The 17,566-nt window shown below is 35.5% G+C and overlaps 1 protein-coding gene across 6 annotated transcripts in view; it reads left to right on the forward strand.

Moving 5' to 3' along the window:
- Positions 1 to 17,566, forward strand: part of CEP128 (centrosomal protein 128) — a 385,312-nt gene that overhangs the window by 104,467 nt on the left and 263,279 nt on the right. For all 6 annotated transcript variants that reach the window (XR_007453647.1, XM_049612400.1, XM_049612398.1 and 3 more), the window contains one exon: positions 14,569 to 14,919. Coding sequence is in view for 5 of the 6 variants with exons in the window: in XM_049612400.1 (XP_049468357.1) it covers positions 14,569 to 14,919 (351 nt within the window). In the remaining variant the exon portion in view is untranslated. The remainder of the gene's footprint in view (positions 1 to 14,568; positions 14,920 to 17,566) is intronic.

A 17,566-nucleotide genomic window follows, 5' to 3' on the forward strand; every position in this document is an offset into this window, starting at 1 on the left:
AATGAGGTCTATATTTTGCTTATCTATGGTATATATATTCCATATATGGTATACCATAGATAAGCAAAATATATATCACATTTTGCTTATTTATCCATCAGTTCATGGATTCCTGGGTTGTTTCCATATTTTAGCAATTGTGAATAATGCTGTTAGGAATAATGCTGTGAGTGTATAAATATCTCTTCGAGACTCTGCTCCTAGTTTTTTGGGGTATATATCCAGAAGTAGAATTATTAGATCATATGGTAATTCTGTGTTTAATCTTTTGAGGAACCACCATACTCTTTCCCACAGTGGCTATACCATTTTATATTCCTATCAACAGTGCACAAGGGTTCCAGTTTGTCCACATCCTCATCAACACATGTTATATTTTGTTTTTTATTTATTTGTTTGTTTTTTAGTAGTAGCCATCCTAATGGATATGAGGTGGTATCTCTAGAGATCATTATTTTTGTTTGAAACAGTATTAACAAAAGAAAAAAAAGGCTCCCCTATTCCATTTAGCCTTCCTTAGCTTTGATTTCTTTCAAGAAATCAAAATTGAGAAATTAAGAAAAGTTGATTTCTCTTAACTGCACAATGTTACTGTGTCACGTAAGATAACATGTCTGTTTTCTTTCAAATAAACCGTAATTCTCTATTAGAATGTAGAACGTTAATATTAAGTGTTAGGTTACATTTAATTTCTCCTCTTGACTATATGTCACGTAATTAGAGATACAATATTTCTTTAGTTGAACTATGTAATTTATGTTGGTCCTCAGCTGCCACATCAATATTGGTAAGAACACAGGTGTCTGTGTTTTATTGATGCCTGCTTTGTCCTAATACATTTCATAGCAAATGTATAATCAGAGGTTGTTCTGCTTCAATCAAAAGCAGTCGCAAATACCAACCTGCTTAAAGCAGAATAGTTTTATCCCATCTATATTCAAATTTTCTTCTCCCAAAGTGCTTGCTTTAGTTAAACATCAGAGTTGCAGAGTTAAAATTATCAGTCAGAGTGTGAGAAAAACTAAGAAAACACAAATGTACTTTGAGATAATGTGTGCCAGGGTCAGAACTTCCCCAGTGTGTTGCTGGGGCCTAGATGTTAATTATATGTCCCCTTGTGTTTTAAGTTGAATACTGTGAAGAAATGTGTATTTAAAATATTCCATGTAGTGAACATCATGACTAATGAAACAGAAGTTAATATTTTATTTCTTCACAAGGATATGAATGTATTTAATTAATTGAACATTATTTTCTATACTTTGCTTAAACTAAGTATCATGTTTCATTAAAAAGTACAAGGAAACTATAGTTGTATGAAGCAGATATGTTCTCATAGGATTTGTGGAGAAGTAATTATTTTTAATCACTGAGAAAGTCCAAGGAACCTGTTATTTGGGATTAATGTGCTTTAATGTATCTCTGCTTCATTTGACAAAAAGAAAATGATACTAGTATACATGGTCAAAATTAGAAGGATAGAAAAGACAGAAGGTTATATTGGTAAAGGAAGAATTTACTTGTGACATGGTTACTACAGTGGTCCCTGATGTGTAATGTGACTGATCCCTAACTCATAAAAGGGTTTGGATCAGTTATTTTTCCTTATTTTTAAGAACTTTTTAATTAAAATTTTTTATTTTTTGAGAGAGATTTGTAAGCAAGTTCCATGCTAAGTGTGGAACCTGATGCAGGCCTTGATCTCATGACCCTAGGATCATGATCTGAGCTGAAATCGAGTTGGACACACAAACCAGCTGAGGCACCCAGGTGCTCCTAGATCAGTTATTAAAGACAATTAATATGTATTTTGCTTGAATTAAAAAAAATTGACTCAGATTTTAGGTATATATTCTACTTTCAGCCAATCATGACTTAAAAACAAAAAGTTTTAAATAGTGTGATCTCAATGAGTGATGGTCTAATTTAGCTGTGTGTAGCTATATTTTGGGGCTACCACACTTGTTTTGATTGATTTGAGTTCTTTTATTCAGAGACTTCCCTTAACTCTCCTGACTGTGGAAAATTGATTAGTTGTCCTCTCACTATCAGTTCATAAAACACCTAAATTATACCGAAATGAATGAGTTTATCAAGACATGCAAGAATTTGTCAGGCTCGTTTCCCAATAGAGGTGAGTGGGGCATGGCTTAATTGAGAATCTGAGAATTTCAGGTGAAATACTGTTAAATCTGTCCTTTTGTTTATACAGTAAAGGCAAAACTTTATAACATCAGTTAGGGGTTAGTGTGGGAAATAGAACTGCTCTAGGTGTTTTATGCAATAGTTGTTTATAATAATATTGGCAGATGTGGCTTGGCCTAGGCTTCTAAGAAAGGGTAGCATGAAGGGGGATATTCACTGCAGAACAAAATAAATTGTATCTATGAGACCTTGCTGGCCAGCAGCAAAAAGCCAAATTAGCAAGTATATTGTCTCCACCTCATTTCCACAGTTTAATTCTGTCTCTGTTGAGTCTGATTTGCCCCCAAACCTAGCTCAAGGGAGTACTGAACATTCAGTTTTGTAGCCTCTGTGGAATGGGAGAATGTATTAGAAGGAATTGGGCATAGGGACTGACTGCTTTTGGTCCTAAACCACAGCGCTAGTAATCAGGTTTTCTTTTAGCTGAGAAACATGACCTTGCTTTGTCTTTGAACCTAGCCCTGTGTCCATAGTTGGCACTCTGCGAATGCTGGCTGAATTCATGTTAATCCTAATATCATATTTACAAATACCGTCCTGTGCATTAGTAATGTTATATTCAATCCGTAGTTTCTTTGCAGGTTTTTGTTTTTGTTTTTTGTTTTTCAAGCCTCCTGTCCATTTTAGGTTTGTTAAAATCAAATCATCTATATATGCAAAGTCACATGGAAACTAAAATGTTCCAACATGCTAGAAAAGAGTTTAGCTTCAATAAACACACACACAAAAAAATAAATAAAATTTTAGTGTTCTTTTTTTTTTTTTTTCCTGTACTTGAATCAATTCTCTTTCTCACCTGAGAAATTTGCATCTCCTTTTGGCTGTAATATCCCTATTCAATCAATGTTTTCATCTTGTGTCTTCTTTAAGGAAGTCATATTTTGGACTGGAATTAGTCTTATCTTTGTTCACAGAGTCAATATTAAGGTAATTAATTGAATTCTGTTTCTAATGGTGTTCTACTTGAGGCTTGTGTGTTACTTATTAGCTTTAATGTCACTGTTTTTGTCCATATAAAGAACTGGATTTATATGCCTGTACTTTAAATATCGTTTTTGTTTCAGTATATCCTTTTGATATAGAGAGTTGCTACTTTTCACTGTGCTGGGTATTTAGAGACCTTATTGTGAAACAGATCATTCTGTTGTGGTTTTGTGTGTTTTTATATGAGAAATATCGTAATTAATAAGGGTGTTTTCAACCAAGGAAACTTGGTAACCAAAACACTCTTAAAATAACTGGTTGTCAATACCAAGATATAAAAACTCTTAATCTTTGTAGTAATTAAAACTTAAAAGTATTTATTAGTTTTGGTAAAGTGGGTATAATACAAATACATAATTGTAAACGTTTTTAATGTACTAAAAAAGTGTGTGGTGTGTGTGTTTATCTTCAACTGTGGTACCATATATTTGATGAATGTAAAACTGAAAGGCTAGAATTATAAGAATTAAAAGAAAAATTTATAGGTAATTTTGTCCTAGAATTTAGAAGGCACTTTAATCAAACTGTTTGGGAAGATTGAACAAATTGAACAAGTGGCTTTTTCTCTGCACTGATTTTTCATTACTATATAGAGCCTTTACAAATAATTGTATTTCTATTTGGTTTGCCCCCGATTTGGAATCATTCATTTTCAAACATTGCAAAATCAAGTTAGTTTGAATTCTGACAAAAGATTATTTCCAAATGTTTGGGAGAGGTGTCTAGTTGATCGGATTCTCTTGCTGACCTTTTTCCCTCTTCCCCCTTCTCCTCTCAACACCATTTCCCATTTCCCCTGCCAACACCAGTATTAGGAGCACTTCCATCATGAAGGAAGCTACCGAAGGGAAACAGAGGACAGGAGTGCTAGGCACACGCTTGCCCTGGCTGTGTCAGCTGCTGTTGACTTCTGAGACTGACTGCCACGGACACTCATTTTCTCTCTGGCTCTGTTTGTCTCTTTCTTCCCCCTGCCTCCTTCTCTTGCTCTCTTTCTCTTTATTACTTTCAATAGCAACTGCAAATTATCTTCTTTTTGATCCCTTAGCCACCGCCTAATGATGTTAGCTCAGGGCTCTTTTCTTTTTGACAAAGAATCGTTGCTAGAAAACATTATATAAAGATAAGAACAGAGGTAGACAGTAAGAAATGAAACAGAAGTGTAGATTAGGTAGCATAAATTGGGAAGAGAGGCAAAATTTGAAATACAGAAGGAAGAATTGCTCACATACATCACATTTATTAAAAATAACTGTTATGTCTCTGTTTCCCCAACTACGCTGTGTGGTTCTCTGTAGCAGTAGAATGGAGAACCACCCCTTCTTATTCATCTTTTTGTCTCAGAAGCTTGGTTGTTGCTGAGTGCAGTAAATGTTTATTGAATGAATGAAAACATACCTGTATTTTCTTTGGAAAGACTGACAGGTGATTTTTTTTTTCTTGCTTTTTCTTCTTTTTTTTTTTTTCTAGTCTCTTGAATGTCATAGATGGTTCTTATCTATTATAAGGCAGCTCTATTGAATTTGATTGCTGAAATGAATTCGGTTGAGGAAAAAATTGGTTCTAAAAGTCCATTCCTGCTTTAAAAAAGATGATCTTCAATTATTTTTAATGTTGCTATAATATTTTAATATCCTAGTGTTAGCATAATGTCCTTTGGTGATTAATCTTTCTCAAGCACATATCTGATCATGTTATTCCCTTGCCGAACAACTTTTGAAAGCTTAAGCTGGATTTCACCATTCCCCCAACCTGGTTCCTGACCTTACTTTTTAAATCTCTTTTTAGCATTCTTGAAATTTACTCTTTTTTCCCCCTACTGTTTATTAATTTATTTTGAGAGAGAGAGAGAGAGAGCGAGCGAGCACGAGCAGGGGAAGGGCAGAGAGAGAGGGAGACAGAGAATCCCAAGCAGGCCCCGTGCTGCCAGAACACAGCGCCGCGTGGGGCTCTCACCCACAAACCATGAGATCATGACCTGAGCTGAAATCAAGAGTTGTGTGCTTAACCAACTGAGCCACCCAGGTGCCCTGAAAGTTACTCTTCATGAACAGCCCTGGTGGCCCAGCCTGTGGCTCTTGCCCATGCTACCATTGGTCTTAAATGCCTGTCATTTGATCAGTGACCCAGTCTTTTCTGTTCTTGACACTTGAGTTTGCCCATTGTCTCCTTATTTTATGTGCCTTTCTTGATGAGTTCTTGCGGATCAGAGTAGTTTCTCTTGAATTTACTTGCTTAAATCCTATTTCTACTAGCCAGCACTGATGTCCCTTCCCTCCTGCTTGGCTGTATTTGTCCCAATCAGTATTTCCCATACAGTACTTTCCTTGGTCCCTCGGCAGGGTCATGAACATAGGAGGGGATAACTAGTCTATGCCTGATTTTGTTTTAACCAAGCCAACTCTATTCTGTGATGTTTTTTTTTTTTTTTCCTTTCAGCTTCAGAAGTTTCCAGAAACATACATGCATCAGATATTGTATAATTCCTATTCAGGATTTCCTCCTAGCTCAGGAACATGGTATCTTACTTCATTATTTAAGAGGTTGTTTGGCTAGTATCCAAGTTGGTAATATAGTTACTAACTATATGGAATCAATATTAGTTTTAATATTAGGGACCTGTGGCTAGTCTTTTTTTTTTTTTTTTTTTTTCTGCTGTAAACTATCTCCCTTATCTGGGATTGATTACTTTATCTCCTTGTCCCTCAATTTCCTTATCTCTAAAATATAGGCATTGAATCACATCTCTAATTTTTTTAAAAAAAAATTTATTTTAGAGAGTGTGTGAGTGGGAGGGAGGCAGAGAGAGAGAATCTTAAGCAGGCTCCATGCTGATCGTGAAGCCCAACGCGGGGTTTAATCTCATGACCCTGGGATCATGACCTGAGCCAAAATCAAGAGTCAGATGCTTAACTGACTGAGCCACCCAGGCACCACCACACTACTTTTTAAAATAGAATATCTCGGGGCGCCTGGGTGGCTCAGTTGGTTAAGTGTCCGACTTCAGCTCAGGTCACGGTCTCGCGGTCTGTGAGTTCGAGCCTAAGTGGGGCTCTGGGCTGATGGCTCAGAGCCTGGATCCTGCTTCCGATTCTGTGTCTCCCTCTCTCTCTGCCCCTCCCCCGTTCATGCTCTGTCTCTCTCTGTCTCAAAAATAAATAAACGTTAAAAAAAAAAAAACATATAAGTGTTAAAATAGAATATCCCTTTTACATTTTCTGTTTTCGTTTTAATGCCTTATTCATTTGAGTACGCTGTCTGTTGTTTTCTTAAAATTTGAATACGACCACTGCAGCAATTAAAAAGGGAGCCATTGGCAGCCAAAGCCAGTTTCAAGGGGAGAGTTCTTTTCTCCCATCTTCTAAATGCATTGCTGTAATGCTAATGCATTCTTTTTTTTTTTTTTAATTCTTTTTTAAAATGTTTATTTTTGAGAGAAAGAGAGAGCAAGTGAGCGTGCGTGTGCGTGCATGCCGGGAGGGGCAGAGAATTCAAGCAGGCTCTGCGCTGTCAGCACAGAGCCTGTTAACAGGGCTCGAACTCATGAACTGTGAGATCATGACCTGGGCTGAATTCAAGAGTCTGACACTTAACTGACTGAGCCCCTGTAATGCATTCTTTAATACATTCTTTTCCTTTCTGTCTATTCTTTGGCCATTTTAATACAAGGACAAAAAGAGTTAACATAGTAGTTAACATAGTTTCCTTAGGCCTGCTTCCAAAATAGGCCCTTGTTTGGCATCTGGGAGACTTAATGATGATCAAGTTAGAAATTTTCCTTGATGAGTGTAGCTCATGGTGCCTAGACCTTTTGTACAAAGAATATGGTTTATGCTGAACACTTGCTTTCTTTCTGGGAGTCTGGAATTTTGGTATATACCAGGCAGATGGTACGTGAGTGACTAGTTGTAAAACTTGGGGAACTGAGTCTCTAGTGAGCTTCCTTGGTAGATAGTACTTCATACATGTCGGAATTCACTGCTAGAAGAATTGAGTACACCCTGTGTGACTACTGAGACAGGACTCTTGGAAGCCTGTGCCTGGTCTCCACTGGTTTATGCCCCACATTGTTTTCTCTTTGCTGATTTTGCCGTGTATATTTTCACTCTCATAAATCTTAGCATAAGTACGACTATATACTGAATCCAGTGACTCCTTCAATTCTCGCCAAACCTGAGACCCTCAACACAACTACTCATTAACATGTTTTCCTACCTGAAGAAAGAGAAACAGAAAAAGACATTAAATGTATGTTTTAGATTAAGTTGGAGCTTTTAAGCTTTATAAACCTTTGGTAACGTACTGTGAAAGGGATCAGGACATACCACCCCAACATATCACTTTGGTATATTGATTACTTTGAGCTGGAGGCACTTGAGAAATAGTAGATGCAGGAAGAGTACTCTGAGCTCTTTTTCTACCTAAAAAGAAGATACCCTGAGGTAGATACCTCAAGAATCCCCTGAGGAAGATACCCTCCCTCTACCAGGAAGAGAAGAACATTTTTTATCATTGGAAACTGGGAGCTGATTCCAAAATGGATCTGAACAGACAAACCTAAAATAACCCTGATCTTCCATTAGTTTCCACCATGTATTTCCTAGTCACTTGTCCACAGTTTACTGCCCCCTAGAAGCTCATTAGATCCCTTTTCCTTTTTCTTGTCATAAATTAGAATTTATAAATTCAAATGAATTAAAAAAGGCTTAGAAGCTCTTGGTCCTAACCACTTTTTTGGGTCTTCATGTTTCCAACAAAGGCTCTTAGGTATATGTATAAATATTAAATAAAATTTGTGTGCTTTTCTTCTGCTAATCCGTCTTATGTTGGTTTAATTCTCAGGACCAGCTACAGAACCTAAATGGTTCCCTTTAGGAACCAAAAAGTCTTCTCTACCAAAAAACTGGAAGGAATTCTTGGGAAAAAGAACATTTCTATGTTTTTGGATTACGTTTGTCTTTGACAGTACTTATGTAGTGATAAATAAATAATAGACTTGATTAAGTGATATGAAATTTAACCACCCTGCTCTAGTGGCTGAGATAATTTCATATAATTTAATTGTAAAAAGTTCTTTAGGATAGAAGAGGCTTCCAGGAATGTATGATAGTATTAACAGAATTGAAAATCATTCTAATGGAATAAATAAAATTGCTTTTCATTTAGCATTTCATGTAGTACATAGGAAGATACTAATATTTAGTATACAAAAACATTTATTTGTGGGTTAATGATGTGTTTGTTTACTTGTGTGCTCTATGTATATGTGTGTGTGCCAAGGATTGTTATGAGGGTTCTGTAATATAATCTCTTGATTGTTGGGGGAGAAATGTATATTACAACTAGATAATTGTGATTGGTTATTTGAGGAAGAGGGATTAAAAAAAAAAACAGTCAAAACAGTGGCTGAGTAGAACTTACCAAGGAATGAATATAGGAAGGAATTCTATGACAGGTTTTACCTGAAGAATAACACAGATAGACTGTTGGGAGCAAATCAGTAGCAACAGTTTCCAGACTCAGGGCAGTTAGAGGCAGTGTTCATCCAGTTCAAATTCAAACCTACTTTCCCATCAGTAGTGAGAACTACAATTCCTCAGGATTAGAACCTCATCCTTTTCTGTTTATTTATACTAACATACCCAATCAATACCGTGATGTTTTCAAATACTCTTCTCAGTGAAATATTGTATGTAATATGTTAATATGAAAGTGTATAATTTTTAAAATGTGAGAACAAAGGAATTTATGTGCTGAAGCTCTGGGCTTACGTATATTAATCATGTGCCTATTCTTGTTCTGTAATTGCAGAAGAATAAATAGTGTTGAACTAATTTTCCTCCTGAGTTCAAAAGCTTGCTGGAGAAATTTGAAAAATTTGTATACTTGAGTCCATTATAAATTTGAGGCTCACTGTGACCTTATTTCTGTTTGTTAGCTTCTAAACATTTATCTCTTGTTCATTTTCTCTTCTTTTCCTATAGCAGTTATTTCAGACTTTCTCACTATTTAAATATACAATTCCATTCCCATTTCTATACTCTCTCAGCAGAGAAAGTCTTTACTGCCATTTTATTAGCAGGACCACCTTTTTGTTAGGAGTTGGGCATCAAATAAATCCAGTTTTTTTTGACATACTAAAATTAAGATGTCTGTGGGATTCCCAAATGTAGCCTGTCATTATGTAGTTAGGTATTTAAAGGCCTGGAGTTTATCAGTCTGGCTCCTGAACTAGAAATCACTTATATTTCTGTCTACATACTTACTTATTAGAGATATTTTATAGATAGGATGGTGCTTAATACTAGAACCCTATAGCATTATCTGTATTTAAAGGCTAAATGTAGAAGAGACCCAGGAAAGGAGATTATTAAAGAACAGGAAGAAAAAGAACTAGTAAAGAGCGGTATATGAAAGTCAGGGAAGAAGAGAGACGTAAAAATCAGAAGGGGCAATTGACAGTGTCACACAGGAAACTAGGATAGATTGTTAAAGAGTTCGTTGTGTTTGGCTATAGGTGATCTTTGGGCATCTTGATGAGAGTTCTTTTAATTGTATGGTAGGGATGGAACCGAGATCCAATGAATGGAGAAAGGAATTAGGAATAAAATTGTGGAGTATCAGGTGTGGACTGCTCTTTCTAGGAGTTTGGCTTAATAGAAGAGTGTAGAGTGCTGGTTAGATCATGTTGGATTGATAAAGGTTTTGTTTGTTTCATTAAAAAATAATATTGTGATTTTATTTTCTTATTCAAGTATAATTAACACACTGTGCTACATTAGTTTCAGCTATACAACACAATGACTTAACAATTTCACACATCTTTCAGGGCTCATCAAGATATAACCCCATCCCCTCTTCTGTGACAACAGCTAGTTAATTTTTTTTTTCTGTTTAAGAGTCTATTTTTTCTATTGAAGAGTCTATCTATTTTTGTCTCTTTTTTATTTGTGCATTTGTTTCTTAAATTTCACATGAGTGAAATAATATGATATTTGTCTTTCTCTGACTTATTTCACTTACCTTTATACCTTCTAGGTCCATCCATGTTGTTGCAAATGGCAAGATTTTATTATTTTTTACATTGGAATAGTATTCCAGTGGTGTGTGTGTGTGTGTGTGTGTGTGTGTGTGTGTGTGTGTATCACCTCTTTATCCATTCATCTATGAGTGGATACTTGGGTTGCTTCCATATCTTGGCTATTGTGAATAATGCTGCAGTAAACATAGGGGTACATGCATCTCTTTGGATCAGTGTTTTCATTTTCTTTAGGTAAATGCCGAGTAGTGGAATTACTGATCAGATGGTAATTCTAGTTGTAATTTTTTGAGGAACCTCTATATTGTTTCCCCACAGTAGCTGTTCTAGTTTGCATTCCCTCCAACAGTGCATGGAGGTTCCTTTCCCACCCCGCCCCCCCACATCCTCACCAACACTTGTAATTTCTTGTGTTTTTGATTTTAACCATTCTAACAGGTATAAAGTGATATCTCAATATGGTTTTAACTTGCATTTCTCTGATGATTAATGATGTTGAGCATTTTTTATGTGTATGTTGGCCATCTGTAAGTCTTCTTTGGAAAAAGATCTGTTCAGGTTCTCTATTTTTTATTTGGATTATTGGTTTTTTTTGGTATTGAGTTGTGTAAGTTCTTCATGTAGTTTGGATATAAACTTCTTATATGATATATCATTTTTAAATATCTTCTACATCTTGGTAGGTTGCCTTTTTGTTTTCTTGATAGTTTCCTTTACTGTACAAAAGCTTTTTATTTAGGTGCCGTTCCAATAATTTAATTTTGCTTTTGTTTTCCTTGCCAAAGGACATATTTAGAAAAATTGTTTCTATGGCCATTGTCAAATAAATTACTGCCTATGTTTTCTTTTAGGAGTTTTATGGTTTCAGGTCTCATGTTTAGGTCTGTAATCTATTTTGAGATTATTTTTAGGTATGGTGTAAGAAAATGGTCCAGGTTCATTCTTTTGCATGTAGCTGTGTAGTATTTCCAGCATTGTTTGTTAAAGAGACTGACTTTTCCTATTGTATATTCTTGCCTTCTTTTTCATAGATTAATTGACCTTAAAAGCATGGGTTTATTTATGGATTCTTGATTCACACTGATCTTTGTGTCTACACTTGATCTTAGCCAAAAGGCTGAGAAGCGATTGATCTTTGTGTCTATTTCTGTGCCAGTACCATACTGCTATGATAACTATAGCTTTGTAGTATACTGAAATCTGGGATTGTGATACCTCCAGCTTTGTTCTTTTTTTCCAAGATTGCTTTGGCTATTTGGAGTCTTTTATGGTTCCATACAAATTTTAGGATTATTTTTTCTAGCTCCGTGAAAAATGTTTTTGGTATTTTGATTGGGATTGCATTAAAAGGGTAGATTGCTTTGGGTAGTAGGGACCAATCCATGAACATGGAATACCTTTCCATTTGTTTGTATCATCTTCAATTTGTTTCAGTAAAAAAAAAAAATTACTGTGATTTTTAAAGATGGGAATAGTAGAGAATAATGATCCAAGAGGAAAAGAGAGGTTCAATACAAGGAAGAGAAGGCATAATTGTTGTAGTGAAGCCCTTGATGGAAGTGGAAGGAAATTACAAAGATAGGCTAATTTATTTAAGAAGGATCCCTTTTCCTCAGAGGCTGGAGAGGAGGACAGGTTAGCCATTGGTAAGTTTTACAATAATACATTAAGGAAATTTGGGTGATGTCCTGCCGAATGGCCTCAGTTTTATTTCTGAAGGAGGAGCTATGTTACATACTAAGAGTGAGTGAAAAGATGGTAGGTGTGAGACAGGACATTTTAGATGGGCCACATGTGGATTGGAAAGCGGCATGCAGTAGAATTTCTGGGCGTTGAGGAGTTGCCTGTCCATGTGCCATCACATCAACTAATACTCCTGTGTGATTTTCCTTAGAGGACTCAGTAACTGGATATAGGAAACAGGAAATTTGTCAATTCCCCAAGAGCTGGCGATTTTGCCATTCAAGTTTTGTTTTAAATAGGAGTTTGAAACATGAACAACAGAGTGGCTAAAGTGAAAATTAAGGAAATTAGGTCAAAGAACTTGGATTTAAAGCCAGCAAACGAAATATCAAGGCGTGGTCATCTTCCTGACAATGAGGAGCAGATGTATCACAAGAAAAGGAGTGAGGGAGCTGGGCAGATTGGTAGATAAAGCCTAAGGCCTAAGGGGTAGGAAGGAGGGGAGGATGGGGTAGTGGGGGGGAGAGGGAGTACTTGGACATACCTCTTACTTCAAAGGTGGCAGTTCTGAAAAAAGATAACTCGCTAAGATAGGACTGTGGGAGTAGGTGACAAAGAGGCATGGAATTAGGGTCATCTGAGAATCTGTCCTCTTAGCAAAGAGTTGGAAACATGGCCTCTGGAGTCAGACAATCTGGGTCTGAATCCTGTTCCCTCACATATTAGGTATGTGACCTAGGACAAGTTCCAAGTGTTGGTTACTCATCACTAAAATCAAGATAATAATAGTGGGATTGAATGAGATCATTCTTATAAAGCATTTGCTTAGTCCTTTGTATAACTCAAGTGCTCAATAAACTTCAATAGTAGTAATAATAATAATAATTACTATTATTGCTGGTTCCTCATTTAGATCTCAGCTCCTATGTCACCTCCTGAGAGAGAACCCTCTCCAGCCAGGCTGTAAGATATAGGCCTCTTCAAGTAACCACCCATCATTTTGGTATCTAGCATTATCTATTCTTGTAATCTAGTTGTTAGTGTGAATAGCTCCCCAATTTAGATTAAGCCAGGTCTTATTAACCATTCAGTAAACTATGTGCTAACACATAGGAAGGGTACCCAGTCTCCGAAGCATTGGTTGGGGAAAAAAAAAAAAAAAATACTAGTACCTCTCTCTGCTGATGGAGAAATCACATGAATACTGCTTGTTAATAAAGTCGATTTCTAGCTTCATGGTAAAACTTTTAGATAAGGGCAAAGGGTAAACAGCCAGCATCATGGTTTTCTGATTTTATTTTACAATTTTCCACACAAACTTGTGCATAGTTCTCAATTTACTGTTTTGGTTGGGTAGATAAAGGAATGACTCCTCTCTTCCAGACTGCACTGAATTTAGCAAACTGAGCAAATGCAAACCTGTTGCTCAGAAAATGAAGCTTATTTTAAGGCATTATTTTTATTTTTTTGCCAGAATGTCAAACCATGACTTTAATCATGAGAGAAATTGTATTTAACTATTTGAGCCACAGTTCAAATATAATGGAATCTGGAACTGAACATTATACTGTTAGAGTCAGAGGAAGCTGGTAACTATTTCCAGTCTTCATTTGTAGGCACCTTACAACAATGTAGATGATATTTATTGTTTGTCCTAGTGTCATCTTAGTCCCCCGGACACATGGTCTTTTCAGGTTATCTTTGTCACCCCCAGTATTTAGAAAGTAAGGCTCAGGAGGAGCAGCTTATGGGATACATTATTTCTGAATTTGTCACTCCTTTCCAAAGCTTTATAAGATTGAAGATGGAAACATTCTTTTATTTGTATAAAATGTTATATAAAAGCAGTGCCTTCTCATTTTTGAAGTTAAAAATAGATCTTCACCAATTCTTCTCAAATTAAAAATAGGTATGAATCATGATGATTTAGTGCAATTTCCAAATGTATGGTTGACCACTTCTGCTTTAGGGAAACTAGATTTTAAGAGTCCAGGTTTGCTTTTCTTGATTATTACGTATTCCAAGTAAATTTAAGTTTGTTTAAATATCTGTCCCACAGTGATTCATATAAGCTTGAGATAAGTTCAGCAACTTGTAATGTTAGACTTAGCTGGAAATAATCTACCTATAAACACTTTGAGAGCCTTTTAAATAGACTTTCAAGTATAGTATTATCTATACTGATGTTTCTATCATCAATGCACATTTTTATTGTAGATTTTTATTTTATTGTAACATTTTATGTGCTGCCAGAAAGTGAAATATTATGTATGATTGCTATGATAGTCTGACAATTGTAAACTATTGATCTTTTTTCCAGTTGGACAAAGCAAGAGATTTTACAAAAGTAATGCACATTGTTTTTCTCATCAACAAGGCCTTCTATCTCAGTGACAGTCAATTGGAAAATACATATCTTCCCTTTTTGGATAATGAAATAGTGTAAAAAAGGAAACTATTCCTATAAAAAATTATTCCCAACTAATGTTCTTATAAAATACACAGAAGGGGACTCATATTTTCTAGACTGATTACTAATGAAATTTAATACAGATGATTCCCACTTCAGTGACATTAGAGATTCTTGTTTGATGATATGTTATGCATCCAATTTTGACAAGAACATGTTCCTAATATTTCACATGCTTTATTCCCAGAATTTAACACGTGAATTGGAGAACAGGGAAAAGCAGCAACTACAGATGTTGGATCAACTTAAGGAGATCCAGAATCACTTTGAGACTTGTGAGGCCAAACATAAGTGCGCTGACCTTCAGATCTCAGAGCTGACTCACCATGCTGAGGATGCCACCAAACAGGCCGAGCAGTACCTTCTTGAGTTCCAGCAGTCAGAGGCCCTGAGACAGGCAGCGGAGAAGAGGAGAGAAGAGCTGAAGACGAAAGCTCAGGAGTCCATTAGACAGTGGAAGCTTAAGCATAAGAAAATAGAGCGAGCACTGGAGAAGCAGTCTGAAACTCTTGAGCAACTGACAGACAAGAATAATCAGGTATAAAAGCCAAATTCCTAATGGGTGATTTTTGCTGTGACCAGCCATTCATTCATCCATCCTTTGAACAAACACTTGAATGCCATGCTGTTCATATAGTCTATCAAGATGTCCTTGATAGAGAGTCTTTATGTCTTGGCTATTTCAAGGTAAAAAGGAACTTAGTTTTTTAGCTTCTTAAAGCCTTTTTCATAGTTTAACATTCTGTAGATTTTTAGAGTTTGGCCCTTAAAAGAGATCCACCTCCTCCCCCATCTCCCAGTTTAGCTTTTAGTTCCCTGAGTTGAAATTGTTCTTTAATATTCAAATGGAAAAAGAGTAGTGAAATCTTCCATAACATCACTTGACTTTCTCCCCCAGTGCATGAATTTTAGAATCTCATCTTGTTATGTATTTCAATTTAAGTATTAGTTGGAAACAGACATTTAAAGATGTGGTAGTTACTACTGGACCATTTTTTTGGCAGTAACTACAATGCGTTTAGTTAAATGAGTGATGTTCACAGTCTCACTGAGTAGTGTTATCAGGTCGCAAGCCTCTTTAAAACTCAGCTTTTGTGCCTTTTTGATAGCAACAAAAAGCATTTCCCTGATCCATGTGTGCATTTTGAATCATCTTTTCTCTTGTATAATCAGTTAGTTTAAATGGATTTTATGCTCCTATGTTGATTCTCAACTCTATATTTGGGTTGAATTAAACCAAGATGTTTATAATATGATCAGGAAAGTCAGGGTTGACTTTTATCCATGTGTATTCTTGGTTTATCATTTTTCCTTTGTCATTTGTCACTTGTCAAGAATTCTGAACATTCCAGAAGAATAATCATTTGGATAAGTTGACTTTGTTTCAAAAGAAAACAAACTGTGGGGCAATTATATTTATAAAATCAATTGCCAGCCCTTAAGAGTGACAGATGCTTATTTCAGATGAGCTGGCATGGAGAAGATGCTTTACCATTTAGATACGAATGTCTCAGATATAAGATGGAGGAAGTGATCACCTTGGGCTCACTGTGGAGGGCTTTTCAATTTAACCTATCTGACACATACTGGGTGACTGGTTGCCCTGAGGTAAAGCAGTTCTAAAGCTTTCAGACTTGAATCTGAACTGATTTGATCCCAGGAAATTGCTCTACCTTGATTATTCTGTTGTCAGTCTGGTCTGGTAACTGGTTCAGTGAGCATGACTGTAGGGGAGGCAGCTAGAAAGAAGGGGGGGTGGGGGTGAGAGGGGTAGACTGATTGAGAAGTGTCTGGGGACTTTACTTAATTAGAGGAAATTTAGAAGAGTCCATGTCATCAGACGGTATCCTAATCCACAATGCAGAGTTTTCTAGATGGAATTTTTTAGAATATTCACAATTGTTAAACAGTTATTTCCCAGAATGCTCCTGATATAATTATTTTTATCACTTAGCATTGCTAATGATAAGCAAAGAAGTAGTTTTAAAGTGATTGCCACAGTTAGGGTAGTATCACAATTATCACAGCAGGCTTTGTAATTTTCACTTTAAAAGCCTTAAAAATTAATGCAGCATGTTGGAGTTAGAGCAATGGTTAATCAAAGAAGAAAGGGTAACATATTTCACTGCAAATTCAAGTGTCCGGTAAATCCATGATGTGGAAATACACTGTAAATAATTTCAGAAAAAAAGCATGTATATTTTTATGTCTTAGTGAATAATACCCCTAAGGAGTATTTAATACTTAATAAAATCACAAAGCCACCCTAAGGCATTAGTTATACAGCCTATTCCTTTTTTGTTTTGTTTTGTTTTCTTTTTTGGATTAATTATTTTCAAAAAGTGACTCCAGGGTATATTTGGAAGTATGTATTAAAATAAAAATAATACTAATTTACAAATAAAACACATTATGTTTTACAGAATAAATTAATTGCTTACTAGGTAACTTTGTTAAGCCATTTTCCATGCTTAAATGATGCAATTTTTTGTGTTTTCTAAATACTTCTGTGTCTACTTCTCTCTTTTTCCAGCATAATTTATTTTATGCTTTAAGATTTGCCACTTAAAAATGTAGTAGAAGGCTAAAGGGTTTTATTCTCCTAAAAATTGCACTGATTTCTTTTTTTCTTTTTTACATTTTTGGAATTTTGGTAAGATTATCAGATACATATTCTGTTATAGAACTACTTCATTATTGAATGATATGAAATACCAAACAAAAAGCAAAGCATTGCAGAAAAAAAAAAAAAAACCCAGGGAGATCAGATTGTATACTTTCCTTGAAAGAAAATGGCATGGATGTTGACATTAGGGAATCATGATGTTCTTTAAGAATATGTAGATGAACACATATTGGAAGACCTAAAATTCTGTAGATACAAATAAACTAATCATTAGTTGTGATTCTTGTGTCTTTATATTTTTTATTTTTTATGTATTTTGTCATCTTTTTTAAAGTGTTGTTTGAAGTTATTGGTTCTTGTATGTGCTTTGAAAATGATAAAGGAAAAAAATGTTGAACTTGGATTCTGATCATAATGTATGCTTTTCTGAATATTTCCAAATTTATATAACTTTTTAGGTTGTTTGTTTTTCTTGCTGAGTTGGCAGAATAATTGGTTTGGCCCTGAATATTGAGCTTTTTACTTGATAATATTTGACTTCAAGAATCTTAAATTGCCA

The sequence above is a fragment of the Panthera uncia genome (assembly GCF_023721935.1).
Source record: "Panthera uncia isolate 11264 chromosome B3 unlocalized genomic scaffold, Puncia_PCG_1.0 HiC_scaffold_1, whole genome shotgun sequence".
Lineage (NCBI taxonomy): Eukaryota > Metazoa > Chordata > Mammalia > Carnivora > Felidae > Panthera > Panthera uncia.